This window comes from Suricata suricatta, chromosome 2 (assembly GCF_006229205.1).
Source record: "Suricata suricatta isolate VVHF042 chromosome 2, meerkat_22Aug2017_6uvM2_HiC, whole genome shotgun sequence".
Lineage (NCBI taxonomy): Eukaryota > Metazoa > Chordata > Mammalia > Carnivora > Herpestidae > Suricata > Suricata suricatta.
In genome coordinates this window covers 176,159,037-176,176,230 of record NC_043701.1, presented here as the reverse complement: position 1 = coordinate 176,176,230, position 17,194 = coordinate 176,159,037, and the positions used below count along the sequence as shown (strand labels likewise).

The 17,194-nt window shown below is 50.2% G+C and overlaps 1 protein-coding gene across 1 annotated transcript in view; it reads right to left on the bottom strand.

The window, feature by feature from the left end:
* Positions 1–1,209: 1,209 nt before the first annotated feature.
* PLPP4 (phospholipid phosphatase 4) overlaps positions 1,210–17,194 on the bottom strand; it is a 129,265-nt gene continuing 113,280 nt past the window's right edge. The window contains exons 10-11 of the mRNA XM_029920510.1: positions 12,861–13,031; positions 1,210–1,508 (exon numbers count right to left, since the gene is read on the bottom strand). Of these exons, the coding sequence (XP_029776370.1) occupies positions 1,309–1,508; positions 12,861–13,031 (371 nt within the window). The 3' untranslated portion in view covers positions 1,210–1,308. The remainder of the gene's footprint in view (positions 1,509–12,860; positions 13,032–17,194) is intronic.

Here is a 17,194-nt window from a genome sequence, read left to right as displayed (position 1 = left end):
AAAATTTTTTTACATTTATTTGTTTTTGAGAGGTAGAGTGAGACAGAGCACGAGCCGGGGAGGGGGAGAGAGAAGGAGACACAGAACCTGACGCAGGCGCCAGGCTCCGAGCAAGTGTTCAGCACAGAGCTCGAGGCGGGGCTCGAACCCACGAACCGTGAGATCATGACCTGAGCTGAAGCTGAATGCTTAACCGGCTGAGCCTGTTCCCGTGCCTTCTGCCAGAGCCCCGTCATGCGGAAACGCCATCTGCCAGATAGGAAGGGGACGAGCTGCTGTGTGAAGAGGCCCTTCCGGCAGAGTCCTGCCAAAGTCGGGTGCTGAAGGGGAAGACTCCTACCCTGAAGCTGAGTCTTACTGGTGGAGGCCACCAGCCGTTCCCTGGAGAGGATCCGGTGCCCACCAGACCTCACACAAGTGCAGTGACCTCCTCTCCATACTCGTGTTCAGGCATCTTTGTTTTCGCTGTTCTTGGTGAGGTCAATAGTGTGAAGCCGTTCATCTCATTTCCTCTTAAATTCAATGATTTAAGAACCCTGTGGGGTGGGGGGTACCTGGGTGGCTCAGTCGGTTAAGCAGCCAATTTCGGCTCAGGTCATGATCTCATGGTTCCTGAGTTTGAGCCCCGCATAAAGCTCTGCACTGATGGCGTGGAGCCTGCTTGGGACTCTCTCTCCCTCTCTCTGATTGCTTGCTCTCTCTCCTTCTTGAAAATAAATAAATTTAAAAAACAAAACAGAACCCAAAGAACCCTGGAAGACTAAGGCAGGGGCCCCAAGCTTCAGCTCCGTTTCAGAGATGTACCCCATGACGGAGCTGACTTTCCAGAAAGCTGCTCAGCTCAGCGCCCAGAATGATCTACAGCCAGAGCCGGTGCTGGACCAGCGGCCCCTCCCGGCCTCAAGGGTGAGACACGCACGTCTCTGAATGACTTCTGCTGCCCTGGACAGCGACACCACGTCTTCCAGGCGGGAGGCTTTATTATGTTTTACGACCATGAAAACACAGGACGGTGGCTCTCACAGCAAACATGTGCGACAAAGAAATGGCCCGGGCTGCACCCACCCTCCCCCTGCAGCCTCCTTCCCTGCGTCTCTCAGGGACTGTCCCTGCGCCCTTCCTCCGCACACTCTAGAAAGTCGAAAGGAGACGCTGAAAGGAGCAGGAATGCCATCGGCGCAATGGAAGCGGAGGGATAACTCGGAGGAGCAGGAGATGGACAGCGCACGACAGAAATCCCCTTCCGAGGAGTGATGAGGCGGGGGTGGACGAGGTGCCCGGGCTCGGCGTCCACGTGCCCCAGGCCGGTCACACGGGACCCTCGGTGATGCCCTCGAGGGGCATGCTGGGCGCGCTGTCGGCCGCGGGCCGTTCGTCCTTCTCCAGCGCCGTCGGGACCCGGAGGCTGACGTACGGTTTGTGACACGCAGTGTTGGCCAGAGGCGGGTAGTGCTGTCTGTAGCAAATGTAGGCAAAAATGAGGCCAATGACGCCGCCCACAAACGAATCTAGGCAGGAAGAGCGAAACGGGAGACACGGGTCACGGTGCATCCAGGTACGTTTTCCAGAAAGCACTCCCCACCCCCCAGCCGCGTCCCCGGCTGCTACAGTGGCCGGTTTGCTTGGCGGATCCCCGGAAAGGCTGAAAGAAAGAGAAATCATGCTGGAAGTAAAGGGTCGTGGTGGCCCCTCCAGATCTTTTCGTTTCTAGAACCCACCGATCCCTGTAAAGTGTTCCCTGAGTCCCTCTGATGTCTTTGGGATGTGTTGGAGCATCGCATGAACTCAGATTTTCATTCTCCAATTCTGAAATCAATTCCAGAAGCTGGAAGAGGTCCAGCCACCTCTACCGGATGTAGATCCCGTGACTTCCGGTTCTTGGCCAAGGTCCCACCAGAGACCCCTGGCACTGCCGCTGGGCTGCGGACACCCACGGGGCTCGCAGGCCCTGCCTCGTGGGAAGTCATCTTCCAGGGAAGAAATGCCCCTTCAGAGTCACAAAGTGAGGAGAACGCTTTATGATACACCAGGATCGCCAACTCAACAGATCTCTGGTGTGAGAATCCCAATCCCTCCAACATCTCAAGTTGAGGGGCCGAGGGGAAGAGGAAGCAAAAAACAAACAAACAAAAACCTCCAAAACAAACAAACCAAAAACAAGAAAAAGCAACATCTGCAGGCAGGACAGGCACCACCACCATGGGGGCAGCCCCTGCCAAGAAGGAATTCATCTGGGGGTGCCTGGGGGGCTCAGTCAGTTAAGTGGCCGACTTCAGCTCAGGTCATGATCTCATAGTTCCTCGGTTTGAGCCCCAGGTCGGGCTCTGTGCTGACGCTCAGAGCCTGGAGTCTGCTTTGGATTCTGTGTCTCCCTCTCTTTCTCAAAAATAAATAAACATGAAAAGTTTTTTTAATAAAAAAAAAAGAGAAGGCATTCAGCTGATGTCCAACAGTGACCCCATGAAAGCAGCCCGCCCCAACACCCTCATTTGGTGTGTGTAGGTGTGGTATGTGCACACTGGCACTTTAAACTCTATCTATGGATTATTCTTTCTAAAAAGGCCCTGGACCCTTCTGGAGACTGCCTGGGGGCCTCCATTTCCACGTTTACCATCTTGTTGGACTGCACACACCTCTTATAGGCAGACAGCATCATGAAGTGCTGAGTGGGGTCACAAGGGATAATTAACAGAATTAAATCAAGTTCCTCAAAAGGACAAGCTGTTCACGTTGCCTGTGAGCAGCAGCCTCTAAAAATGTGCCAGGGCTCAAAGGGTCAAGGTGGGAGAGTCCCACTGTTGTTTTGTTTTTCTATCTAACCCCGGGAACAGCCCCCTGGGGGCATTATTTGTATTAAGGTCTGAAATGACCCAGGACCTCTGCATTTGAGCCACTGACTGATGGAACAGACCAAACAGCAAACCCCACAGATGATGTCATGTGGCTTTCCACTTCCTGGGCTGCGCCACATCCCCTTGGGTGCACTGTGGTCCCCAAGACATCGATTCGTTCCCAGGATTGGTCCTCTGGGAGAGGCAAGGTCCCGCCCATGCTGTATCCCCATTTCGTGGAAGGAGCAAAGAGCGGTACCACAGGTCTGCCAGAGTCATCAGAAAAAACAAGGGCAACAAGAGGTCTTGGCAAGCCGCTGGCTCAGCAAAGTCATCTGGGGCTTTATTACAAAAGCGGTGGATGAGCACCAAAGGACTACCTTTATGAGGGAGACGGTCATCAAGTGCCTCCAGTGGGTGATCGTTATTTTGATGAAATCACACTCACATCCTGCAGGGCGTGTGCTCACACAAAAGCAGGCAGTGGACACGCAGGCCTTTATTAAGGGAAACACCACTTGGGATTGACTTTACCCTAAATGAGGTAGCATGGTTCTGGAGGGTTCAAGAGGGGAATTAAATGGATCTCGGTGTCTCCAAAGTACAAAATACCAGAGTCGTTTTACTCAGCATCAGTGCCACGTGGAAATAGCACATGGGCACCAGGCGGCGGGCAGGACATCACGAGGTGGACCGAAACATACCCATCTGCAGTGCTAAGGGGCAGGATGGACAATAAACAGTGACAGCCTCGTCAGTGAGCTGCCGCTGTGGCATCCGCATGAAGGGAAAGGCGGGTCTGTGAGATGGCCCAGCAGAGTAGCCTGGGCTGGGCTGGACCGGGGAGGTCTCACCGAGGACATGATCCACGGGCCGGCCATGCAGGATATGCAGGCTTGACCAGGAGCAGCGGGGTGGGGGGACACAGGGGGGTACCTGCAGTCTTCCAGGCAGAGGAGAGAAGGACAGGGCTTGGCAAACTTGGGTAACCGGAAGCACTATCTTCTCCCCAGTGGTGTCATCATAATTCTGCAGGACGTAAGTTGCCCATGAGGTATTCCAAACTTAAAAAAAAAAAAATGTGTGTGTGGAGGGGGGCGTCTGGGTGGCTCAGTCAGTTAAGTGACTGACTCCTGATTTGGGCTCAGGTCATGCCCTCATGGTTTGTGAGTTCAAGCCCCATGTCCGGCTCCATGCTAAGAGCGCAGAGTCTGCTTGGGATTCTCTCTCCCCCTCTCTCTGCCCTTCCCAGCTCACACTTCTGTTCTCTCTAAAAATAAATAAATAAACTTGAAAAAAAAAAAAGGAGGCACCTGGGTGGCTTGGTAAGTGGAGTGTGTGACTTCAGCTCAGGTCATGATCTCACAGTTTGTGAGTTCAAGCCCCATGTTGGGCTCCATGCTGACAGCTCAGAGCCTGGAGGCTGCTTCTGATTGTCTCTTTCTCAAAACTAAACATTAAAAAAAATAAGTTGACCATGAGGTATTCCACTTACCCTGAGGTACTACTGACCCTCAGCATGGACCAGGGACCCAGCTGGCTTTCTGGGCCACCATGAGTGCTTACTTCTTACCCATATTCACTATCCACGCTGACTTCCCCTTGATGGCCTCCCTCATCCTTGTGTCCCAGAGCCCAGCAGCTGTAAGTAAGTGTTTGGTGAACTGACGTGTGCTGAACCACACTGACAGGACGCACTAAGGAATCGACGTGACCAGCTGCAAAGAGCCACATATACTATGTGATACACGTACAAGAATAAGGAAGTCCACTGGAAAAGAAGGAAGGTTCTTGGCAGCCAGGAGCTGGGGTAGGGGTTTCTTTTCGGGGTGAAGAAAATTTCCTGGAATGAGAGATGGCAGCCTCTAAAAATGTGCCAGGACTCAAGGGCTCAAGGTCGGAGAGTCCCACTATTGTTTTGTTTTTCCATCTAACCCCAAGAAACAGTCCCGTGGGGGCATTATTTTTATTAGGGTCTGAAATGACCCAGGACCTCTGCGTTTGAGCCACCAGCTCACTGAACCGGCCAAACAATAAAACCCAGAGATAATGTCATTTGGCTTTCCATTTCCTGGGGTGCACCACATCCCCTTGGGTGCACCGTGGTCCCCAAGACATCGAATTGTCGTTCGATGGTTGCCCAACCCTGAATAAACTCAAAACCAGTTTAAAGGGAATGAAATCTAAGTTATGAATGATACCTCAACAAAACTCTTTCGAACGTCAGGGGAAGGGACACAAGACTAGATGGGCTCCAGTTGTGGTAGAAAGAGGGCTAGACTTGGAATCAGGCAACCTGGATTTGAATCTTACTCATAAAATGGGCAGGACCCCCACACCCGTCTCATGAGATCGAAAGACAGAACAGGGATCTCTCTGGGTCTGGCCGACGGGAGGGCCAGGCCATCCTACTGGCCGTGCTCACCTGCTCTGGCACAAATAAGCAGAAAGGCTTCTGAAGACGTGCTGTCAAGCCCCTGCGGGAGCAAACACAGCCCTCTCTGTTGCCATGGCAACATCCAAGCTCATTAAGCTGGCCTGACTTGGGACCTTGTGTGCCTCGGGCTCTGTGACCCAGGACACCAGGGTAAAACTCAGCTCTGACAGACTCAACAGGCCACGTGATGGCTTCTGCCATTCTGCCGCAAGGGAATTGCAGAATGAAGCCTCCTGATTTTGTGACTTTGCGTCTCCATGAAAGAACTTTCATAGCACAGAGGATGCGTGATCTGTCCGGTCACTGGAAGCTGGAATGGAGGCCGCAATGCCCGTCCTCCTCAGTACAGGGTCTTCAGTGTGGGGGACATGCCTGGCACACAGCCACAAGAGGCCAAATGAATGAATGAATGGTTAAGGTGTAACTCTTTGGTTCATTTTTAAAGGGAAAGAACTTGCAGAGGAAAGGTTAATTTTGATACAACCGGCGTGAAGAAAAACATGCTAGTAAGAGAGGAACTGATTTAGTTAAAAATCATTCATTCATTCATTAACACATTTATTGGACCCTGTTATGAGTTGAATTGTGTTCCTTTTACCCTGCAAAAAAAAATATGTTGAAGCCCTAATCGCAGTTTGTGACTTTTTTTGGATATAGAGTCTGTACAGGGGTCATCAAGTTAAAATGAGATCATGAGGGTGGGCTGTAACCTAGTATGATTGGTGTTCTGAAAAAAGAGTAAATTCGGACATGAAAACAGACACATAGAGGGAAGAGAATGTGAGGGAACACGAGGAAAATGCTGGGGGCACAGACTGGAATTACGCTGCCATGAGCCAAGGAGCGTCTGGGGCTACTAGAAGCTGGAAGAGGGGAGGAGCCTACCCTACCGGTGTCAAAGGTGTCAAAGGAGTGTGGCCCTTCTCACACCTTGATTTTGGACCTCTGGCCTCCAGAAAGAACTGTGAGACACTTTCTATTGTTGTAAGCCCCTCAGTTTGTGGAATTTTGTTACACGAGTCCTAGGAAACTAACACAAGTCCCTAACACGTGCCCTGCCAACAAGAGAGACAAAAATCTCTGCCCACGTGGAGATTAGATGCTAGTGTAGACAGAGTTTGCAAACTAGGACAAGTGTTTAGTTCTGCTTTGCCCATACCTGCCTCCACCCTGCTACAGCCAAATCGCAGAGTTGGGACAGAGCCTGTGTGGCCGACCTAAAGCCCAAGATATTTACTATCTGATCCTTTACAGAAGAACTCTGCAGACTTCTGTCCTAGAAGATAAGGATGGACAATAATCAATATATAATAAACTACTAAGTTCAGCAGGCAGTGATAAATGAGCGAGATGTGAACGCCAGGGAGGGCGGGGGAAGGACCGCAGTATCAACCAAGTGACCACTGCAAGATGGCCTCGGCCATGTAATGGTTGAGCCAAGGTCAGGAGGGGGAAGGGGACAAGCCACATCTACAGTGGAAGTTGGATTCTAGGAATATTTGGAACAGAGACCCCACAAGAGAAATCAGAGAAAATGAGAAAAAGCAGAGGGGGAAAGGATTCCTTGGAGTGAAGTAGCAAGGTAAAAAGTAAAAAGTGGGCCTTTAAAAAAAATTTTTTTATATCTTTATTTTATTTTGAGAAAGAGAGACAGAGAGTGAGCAGGGGAGGGGCAGAGAAAGAGGGCGACACAGAATCTGAAGCAGGCTCCAGGCTCTGAGCTGTCAGCATAGAGCCCGATGCTGGGTTTGAACCCATGGACTGTGAGATCATGACCTGAGCTGAAGTCAGATGCTTAACCGACTGAGCCACCCAGGTGCCCCAAAAGTGGGCCTTTTTTGAGCTGCCAACATCCATCTTCCCTGGGATCTGAGCAACAGGGGAAGGCCAGCACTGACCTGGAGACCCTGACTCACACTCCCTTTGGCCTGGCCCAAAGCCCCATCCAGTGGGGTCTGATGGGAGGGATCGGGGCAACCTAAGGGATGCAGACTGCTCCAGCCCTCCTGTGAGGCACTGGGGGCAGGGAGGCAGAGATGGGCAGACTCATAAGCCATCGAGGATCAGAGGCTCCCGAACCCGACCAACGTTCGGCAGCTGATGAGGAGTAGGAATGCAGCCCCCACTACAGGGGGCCGCCAACAGTGGAGGGAAAATGAGTGGAGATCAGTTCACTCCAGACCAAAGAGAGAATATCAGTGTTTCTGTTCTATGGAAGGCTGGCGGGGTTCGGGTAGGAACAGTAATATAGTTCCAAGGGCTCCTTTTCAAGTCACTTGGCTCAGAGGCTGCTTCTGATAGCCCAAGGAAACAACGGGTTAGCAGTACGAATCCCTCAACGATATGTCCGTCTGTGCGGGGGAGGGGGAGGCAGCAGTCCCTCTCTCACTTTCTAGTGTGACACACGAACAGTCCAGCAAAGTGCCCCCCACCTCCCACCCACCTCATCTCCATACCCACTCGTCTCAAGTCTGGTAACTACACAAAAATCCATTTCAAATCACAGACCCTTCACAACCTTTCACAAGGGAACCATGGTGAAGGCAGCGGCAACCATCTTGAAAACTCCAGCCCACTCAAATATGGCGTCTGTGACCGCCAAGGATGCCTTCTAACTGTGGGCTGCGTGGGAACGAAGGACCCTTTCTCCCCTGGAGACCCATTTCTCTGTACTTCATTCAGAGGCAGATGCTCTGTCTTAGAATGAAACACCACACAACCAGGCAGACTGGCTGACAGAATGAGAATGACATTATGATTAAAGACGCCAGTTTGGTTTGAAGGTTCCCCCAAAGGTGGAGGCACAAAAGGAAAGCCTGGATTCAGATACCGGGATCTGAGGGCAGTGGGAGCTCACTATAACACCCCTTCACACTACACACCATACATTCCTGCCACCCCGAGCTGTAATTCTTCACTGACTAGAAATCATGATCATGTTAAGAGTAGGAGTTGAGGCAGACGGGATTTCAGTAAGACGCTTTTCTCCCTCTTTATATTTTCCTCCACATATATTTTTCTTAGCATGGGAATTCCATAAGTTTTAACTCTTGAAAACACATGGCTAAGCACAGAGGAAACCTCTTTACGAGTTGCCGGGTTTTGTCGTTAGCATCACCCACGGAACTCCTCAGCTTCCAGCTGACGGGAGAGCCAGCACGGTCACAAAGACACAGAGCGCTTCAGCCACACACAGATCTGCTACCCATCTAGCTGGGTTTATTTCTGAAAAAGCTCTCCGAAATGTTTCACATGCCCCTTCCTGCCATGGCCCGTGCCCTCCATTTTTTTCACTTAATAAAACAACAGGCTCATATATTTGGAGCAGAGCCAGGAAGGCAGAAAAGACGAGAAGGGGGTTGATAACAGAAAACAACCATGATAATGTAAAGAGTCAGGCATTTGGGATTATGGGCTATTTGTTGGCCAAGAATATGTAATCGAATAACTGGACGTACTTCTACATTGGGCGTAGTTGCAAAACTCAAAATTGAAATGGACTCATAAAAATTGCATCATACTGATGTTGTTAACTAAAGTCTATAATGAGAGAAATTCCGGTTTTGCTGATGCCTGTGGGGCTCCATGTGAATTATCATAATGGACGGCCCCTGCCTATGGTCACTGGGCATGCTCAGTATGTGAAGAAAAACAGCTTATTATCTCTATCAGGCCTCTAGCCTCAAACACCGACCCCAACACTGTCTATCCCTTCTCCGAGCTGGGAACCTTGGAGGTCCCCTTGATAAGCGAGTGTTTAATGAATAAAATTTCCCACTCATTGAACACTGCTGCATTTTTTTTTTATTTTTAGAGAGACAGAGGGGGGCAGAGAGAGTGTGTGTGTGAGTGGGGGAGAAAACAGGAGAGACAGACAGAGAGAGAATGAGAATCTTAGGCTCCACATTCAGCACGGAGCCCGATTTGGATGCTCAACTGACTGACCCACGCAGGCACCTTGAACACTACTGCTTCTCAACAGAGGATAAGGGGGAGAGAACGAAGGAGCTGAGGTACCCGTAGGTCAGGGTTTCTCAACCTCGGCAACAGTCACCTGGGTCTGGATTGGCCTTTGTTGTGAGGAAGACACACTCCTGGACGTGGTAAGATGTTTACTGCAACCCTAGGTGCCAGTACAACCACCACTACCACGGCTCCCAGTTGTACAAACCAACGTCCGCACGCTGCTAAACATCCCCTGGGGGGTACAGCAGTCCCCTCCCCCTCACCCCGTTGAGACCGCCGGTGTAGAGGGTGACAGATGGCCTCATAAAGAGGAATTCAGGTAAAATGAGCTGGACTCAGTTCAGAGCCCATTAAAGAAGCCAAGGAAAGGCATACTTCTCTCCTGGCTGATTCTGGGGTATAAATTGAACAGACGAAGGTGCAGGTGAACTGGTACTTGACCCACATCAATGACCTGGACCAATGTACATCAACGTACTGTGCATACTCAGTTTTGCCTGAATGCCATGGAGGTCCACCATGACAGTTTGGTTTGCCCCTCAAGTATGGCCCTAAATGTCACTGAACATAAATTCTCTTGCTTCACTTTCCCATCAGCCTGCAGAGCATGAATGTCCTTCTACTGTTCTAAGGTCCTTTTTGTGCCAGTTGGAGGAGACGGGTTTGATGCCCTGATGCCAGGAGGCCTTTGATGTACCAGATGCCTCGTGAGCCCACCACTTCCATAAAGCCTAGGACTGTGATTCTCTGTCCTTTCATGATGCACCAGCCATAGCAAGATAATGAGTAAAAAACCAACGGGGGCCAGAAATATTCCAGAGAGGCCAACCTCACATCTTTGGGTTTCAGGACAAGATTGCTACACAAAGGCTCCTCCTACTTTCCAAGATGAAGGAGCAATCGATTCCATTATGAAACCCTTCATCATTTCTCAAGTCCAAAATGACTGAATGGATGTGCAAGCCAGGGATTCATAGCTTACAAACAGACCATGTCCCCTTCCAAGTACTAACCAGGCCTGACCTTGCTTGGCTTCTGAGATCAGATGAGATCAGGCACATTCCAAGGGGGCACATGCACCCCAATGTTTACAGCAGCACTATCAACAATACCCCAACTATGGAAAGAGCCCAAATGTCCATCAACTGATAAAGGATAAAGAAGATGTGTATGTGTATACACACACACACACACACACACACACACACACACACACACAATGGAATACGACTAAGTGATGAAAAAGAGTGAAATCTTGCCATTTGCAACAACATGGATGGAACAAGCATGTATTACGGTAAATGAAATAAGAGAAAGATAAATATCACATGATTTCACGCATTTGTGGAATTTAAGAAACACAACAGATAAACATAGGGGAAGGGAAGGAAAAATAAAATAAAAACAGAGAGGGAGGCAAACCATAAGAGACTCTTACATACAGAGAACAAACTGAGGGTTGCTGGAGGGGTGTTGGGTGGGGGTAATGGGCATTAAGGAGGGCACTTGGGATGAGCACTGGGTGTTAAATGTAAGTGATGAATCACTAAATTCAACTCCTGAAACGAGTATTACCCTATATGTTAACTAACTTGGATTTAAATTAAAAAAAAATAGATCATGGTCCAAAAATACATCTGCCTCTAAACCCCTTGTTGGAGCAACACAACATATCCTTCTTTAGAGACAATGCACGAAGGGGGCGCCTGGGTGGCTCAGTCGGTTAAGCGTCCGGCTTTGGCTCAGGTCATGATCTCACGGGTCGTGGGTTCAAGCCCCGCGTCGGGCTCTGTGCTGACAGCTAGCTCAGAGCCTGGAGCCTGCTTCAGATTCTGTGTCTCCCTCTCTCTCTGCCCCTCCCTACTCAGGCTGTCGCTCGCTGTCTCTCAAAAATAAATAAAAATAAATTAAAAACAGAAAAAAATTTAAAAAAAGAAACAATGTGCGAAGAAGCAGCAATACCAATTTGCACCTGCGTAATATGTTTGCATTTACAAAGTACATTCAGATCCATTATTTCATTCAGTCTACGAAATAGCATGTGAAATATTTGGGGACTACTGTTCCCAAGTTCAGAAGGAGAAACTGTGGTTCACAAGAGCTAAATGAAAAGCGGTCCATAAAACACCATCCAGCCCATAATGATCTTCATGGGGAAATGCCCTCTGTCACCTGGGCAACAACAGATTCTGTTGGAAAATATCCCCGGGGGCCGTGGGCGTGCCCTTCTGCTGTTGGCTCAGCGACTCTCTCTCTGCTTCCCTCCCAGGACGTGGCTGTGTGCCACCCAGAGCTTCTTCTAAGCCGCTGATAAAAAGAGACCGCAGGGGATGGCGCAGGGCCCAGAGTTATGGCTTCTAGTGGCTGCCCCATCAGGAGGGTCTCAAGACCCTGAACTGCACCGGACGCATCCACCTGGCCAGACCACGCATCAGCCTGTTTGCCCTACACTCAGCTCCAAGCTGCTGCTCGAGGCTCAGGGAGCCCAGAACATGAGCTGTAGGAGGGCGGTGGGTGGAGATGAGGCCAGGGGAGGAGCAGGAGGATCCGGAGAAGACGGGGAGATGATGTCCATTTAGGGGCTCCCCTGACCTCTGGCCTCATCTGCTGCCTTTGTGCCACTGGAATAAATAGGATGAGGTGAGAGCACAGGACGGCAGGGAGCAGACAGAAAAGGAGGAGGAGGGGGACCCCCTGGTGGCAGCAGGAAACCGGGCAAGAAGAGGAGGGGCACGCCGCAGCTGATGGTGGGAAGCCACACGGAGGGGGAGTCTGGTTTGCGGCACATATAATTCGGTTTGGTGAAGGCTGATACACTGGAGCTCTTCCCCAGAGCTCCCCAGACTTCATCAGAAGTAACAGACTCACATGCTAATGCAGACTCCCGGCCACCCCTCCGGACCTAGCCCAGAGTCGGCTTCCTATCTCAGGGTGGCCTGCTCACGGTGGTCTGAGGACTGGACTGCAGGGACCATGGTCCTAGATCCTGCGCTCCCGGATGCCCCAGGGCCTCTGGACGTCACCTCCGTGTCTGCTCCTGTTTGCTGTGGCGCGTGCTGCTCGCCGCTCAGACAGGCTGTGAGCTGCGGCTGATCTGCGGGAGCCGGCATGGTTTCCTCTTATTCCAGTCCCTCACCTGTTGTGCGTTGTTTTCACTTTTCTCAGATATTTCTGAGTCATACGCATAGATAGGTAAGCGTCACCACAGCCTTGGAGCCAGAACGTGGCTGGCACGGACGCTCAGAAGAGCATCTGTGGTGAGAACTGCGTCCTTGCGTGACGGATGTGGGGTGTGACAGGAGCCAAACCCACCTGGCACCAAGTCTGCAGGCTGAGGCGAGCGACCCAGCAGGGAAATCACAGTTGGGTCTGAGGCCAAGGGTCTGCCGTCCAGGCAGGAGCTGAGCCTGGAGAGGGTGGAGGGGCTCCGGTTCCGCACCCAGCAAGGGCAGCGTGAAGGTCAGAGCTCACTCGAACAGGCATCTTTTCTTTAAAACCACATCTGCTGTTACTTCAGCCTCCTCAGGTCTGACGGTGGGTGCTCGGTTCTCCCTGGACGGGTGCCCTTCCGTGCCCATCCCTGCAGGACGGTGTCAGACCGCCGTGAGGACCCGGCAGGGACTCACCTTGCCAGTGGTGCTTGTAGTCACACATGCGGGACAGGGCGATCATCAAGGCGCAGTAGAGGGGCAAGATGGCGGCGCAGAGCCGCCAGCTCTTCCCCCGGCCGCTCTCGGTGAAGCAGTGCAGCTTGCCAGCCAAGTAGAACGTCGTGAAGCCAAGGCCAGAAAAGGCAACTGCCAAAGAGAAACAGCAGGTGTTACTCTAGCGGGTGGTAAGCGGCAGGGACGCGGCACATCCTGGGCATCCTCTCTACCATCTTGTGCGCCCCGAGGGCCAAGGCGTGTTGGCACCAGGTGCCATCTAGGCAATCTGTGCTCTTTCTAGAACCAGGCTGGTATGAAACTTTTAACAATTGGAATGACTTTGCAGGCTTGTGTGTGATCATAATCAATTCCCTTTCTTTCGTTCCTTCATTCAATCACTCATTCAACAATGATTTGATGAGCATGTACTGTGGGCCAGAGGAGCACTGTTCTGGGTGTGAGAACAACACGGTGCATCAGACGCTATCTCTGGGTCTATGGGCTCACGGTTTGGTTGAAGGACACAGCCGCGTTAAGAGAGAATTTTAATAGAGTGCATTGAGTTCCATAAGGAAAATGTGTGCACGGAATCCAAGATTGTGATGGCTGCTTAGATCTGAAGGGTGAGGAAAAGGAAGGGACTCGGGGCTTGGTGGTGTTCGGTGAGATGGAGATGGGTGTGAGGTGTTTGATGGAGAAGACAGCGATGAGAAACGCCTTGTTTTCTTCTAGAAATCAGGGTTATTGATATTTAGAATTGCAAAGACAACTCTTGGCTATGCTAAGTCCATCGTCAAAAGTACGGAGGCTGGGTGTAGCGTATGTAATCCCGAAACTTTTCTTCTGGTCAGGTTTAAAACATAGTTGGGGGGCGCCTGGGTGGCTCAGTCGGTTAAGTGTCCAACATCGGCTCAGGTCATGATCTTACAGTGTGTGGGTTTGAGCCCCGTGTCGGGCTCTGTGCTGACAGCTAGCTCAGAGCCTGGAGCCTGACGATTCTGTGTCTCCCTCTCTCTCTGATCCTTCCTTGCTCACGCTGTCTCTCTCTCTCAAAAATAAAATGAAACATTAAAAAAAATTTAATAAAAAAAATAGAGTTGGAACTCAGTGCGGTTTAGAGTGGGTCTTCTGTGAGTTTACAAGAATGGCCCTCACCCCTGGCTGTTCATGTAGTCTCCTAAAAAACTTAGGAAGCTACGTGTTTCATGTACAGGTGTTGTGTGTGAGGATGTGTGTACCCATGTGTGTGTATCCGTGTGCATGTATATGGGAATTGTGTGAATATGTGAGTGTGTAGAAGTACGTGAGTGTATACAAATGTATATGTATATATGTACAAGTATGTATGTGTGCAAGTGTGTATGCATGTGTGTGTATGTATTGTACAAGTGTGTGCATGTCAGTACAAGTATATGTGTATACGTATAAATGTGTATGTGTGAGTGTGTGTACACATGAGTACGTGTGTGAGAAAACGTGAGTGTGTGAGTGCGTGCGTGCGCACTCCCCAAGTGATTCTAACGCCAGCCAGGCCTGTGCTGAGGACACTACTGTGGGAGCTGCAGCCCCTGCTTCTCCAGACACCAGCCTAATCAAAACGCTCCTCTTGCTGAGAAAATATCCCCGGCGGCAGAGCTGGGAACTAACCCACATGGGAGTTGGTAAAACCGGGTCTGCCAATTCTCTGGATGCCAGTGCACCAGTGACCTTGAGAGACTTCCTGAAGCCCAAGCAGCAGCAGCAGCAGCAGCAGCAGCAGCAGCAGCATCCCTGAGTTTGTTACGGATGCTGAAGGTCAGGACTGCCCAGAGCCGTTGAATTAGACTGCATTTTGTAAGGTCCATAAGTGACCCCTGTGCGCTCTCAAGTCTGAGAAGGCCTGGCCTGAAACATAGTCACCCTCTTGATAACACATCTTTACGAGTCGTACAAGAAGATGCAGAGATCTAGAAGATATTCTGGTCGAGTTATTCATAATTAGAGAAAAGGAGAAGGTGACGAACACAGAGGCGCAGAGAAGCAAACCGCGAAACCTCCACTCGGCGGACTCACGGCCCCAGGAGATCCACGGCACTAATACAGCACCACACACAACGCTTATGGCACACCACGAAGAGAAAGAAGCAGGACCTCAATTGCAGGTTCACGATAATCACATAAAAATAAAGGAACTGCAGCTTTACCAAATTATCTCTGATAATAACGTGTCTCCTTAAAAGGGATTCCCCAGGTACGAATGCAAGCTTCTGCCAAAGCAGAATGTTTTCAACAACCAAATTAAAGAAGGGAAGAGGGTTTTTTCCCCTTTTTAAACACAATATTAAATCAGGTTTATCTCAGGAATAAGAACAAAGCATTTAAAGATTTCTGGAGAATGATTAGCACTTAAATAAACAACGAAGCAGGTGCTAATACCCAGTGAATATTCTGTGTAATATAAGAATATGTAAGGAGCTTCGTTGTCCAGGCCTGTTCTACATTTTTGCTAGGATGGAAGTTTCTAAAGTGATTCGCCCATTGGGCCGCCATCTTAGCAAGCACAATGGGTTCTTAATTTCCTGTCCTTACCCACACTACTGCTTCTTCTGTTCATTTATACTCTCCCCTTGAAGTCCCAGGGAGATGCTGGACAGCTCGCTTTGGGGGGCACTGGCCTCATCCAAGTTCTTACATTGGAGTAACGGACCTCATTCAAACCAGACTGCTCAGCAAGTCTATCTGGCTAACGATACTGAGCGTGGAAGCATGAGTGAACTGCTCTAGGGCTGTGTGAGGTTATGGATGAAAGTCTCCAAGATTTCGATCAGAGAGGTGGCTCTCCGGGTTGCCACACTGGCATCTCTTGGGAGAAGAAACAGAAAACAAAAGTCAGCAAGTACAGGGTGCATGATGAGCAGGAATGTGCATGTGTCCCTGTGAAAAATGGTTTAGAGACTTTACGACAGATGCATCCCAGCTCAAGCAGTCAATGCCTCGAGGCACAAGACAGGCAAGGAAAGGGGCTGCTGAAAACCCTTCAAGGTCAAGGACAGGAGTGGTTGGCTCAAGGCCAGACCCTGAGCCTACACTGGATCACCTCCGTGTCCCCCAGGAGCTCAAAGTTGGCCAGCTTCGGCAGTGGCGGGGTGGGGCCCATTCTTTGGCGAGCAGGTAAAATGACCTCTGCCCCATGTCAGGGACTCACGCTGCAGCCCTTTAAAGTGCTAGAGTGACTGCTTCTTTGAAAAGGAGCAGGAATTCAAAGGAATATTTTTTTTATGGTTTGAACATTTATTCATCATGTCATTATCTAATGGCCTTTCTTTTCTACTGAAGTATAACTTACATGTATAAAAGTGTAGTAAGTAGCAAGCGTGGTGCTCAGTGCGTGTTTTTAAAGGCTGGGCTTGATAGGCTAGATCCTTGGGCACCCAGCAGCCACTGCTCTTCTTCCGCACATTCTACTGGGCTTTTGGGCAGTATTCTTTTTTTTAATTAAAAAATTTTTAATGTTTCTTTATTTTTGAGAAAAAGTAGGGACAGGGCACTCTGTCTCTGAGAAAAAGAGACAGAGTGCAAGTAGGGCAGAGAGAGAGGAAGACAGTATGAGAAGCAGGCTCCAGGCTCCAAACTGTAAGCACAGAGCCCAATATGGGGCTCGAACCCATGAAACATGAGATCATGACCTGAGCTGAAGTCGAATACTTAACTGAGCCACCCAGATGTCCCTTTTTAAAAAAATTGTTTTAATGTTTGTTTATTTTTTTTTTAATTTTTAAAATGGTTTTTATTTATTTTTGAGAGACAGAGAGAGACAGTGCAAGCAGGGGAGGGTCAGAAAGAGAGGGAGACACAGAATCTGAAACAGGCTCCAGGCTCTGAGCTAGCTGTCAGCACAGAGCTGGACATGGGGTTCCAAGCCACAAACCACGAGATCATGACCTGAGCCGAAGTCAGATGCTTAACTGACTGAGTCACCCAGGTGCCCCAATGTTTGTTTATTTTTGAGAGCCAGAGTGAGTGAGCAGGGGAGGGGCAGAGAGAGAGGGAGACACAGAATCTGAAGACAGGCTCCAGGCTCCGAGCTGTCAGTACAAAGCCCGAGGTGGGGCTTGAACCCATGAACTGTGAGATCATGACCTGAGTCAAAGTTGGATGCTTAACCCACTGAGCCACCCAGGCGTCCCTGGGCAGTATTTTTAAAGCAGCGCTGCTTTAAATGGCTGTTGAGCCAACAGAGCTCTTTGGCAAAGAGCTTCTGGGGCTCTGCCTTGTGGCCAGGGAGGCCCGTCTGAGCCACGGACAGCCTCGGTACTTTGCATTCCCGCAGTTCC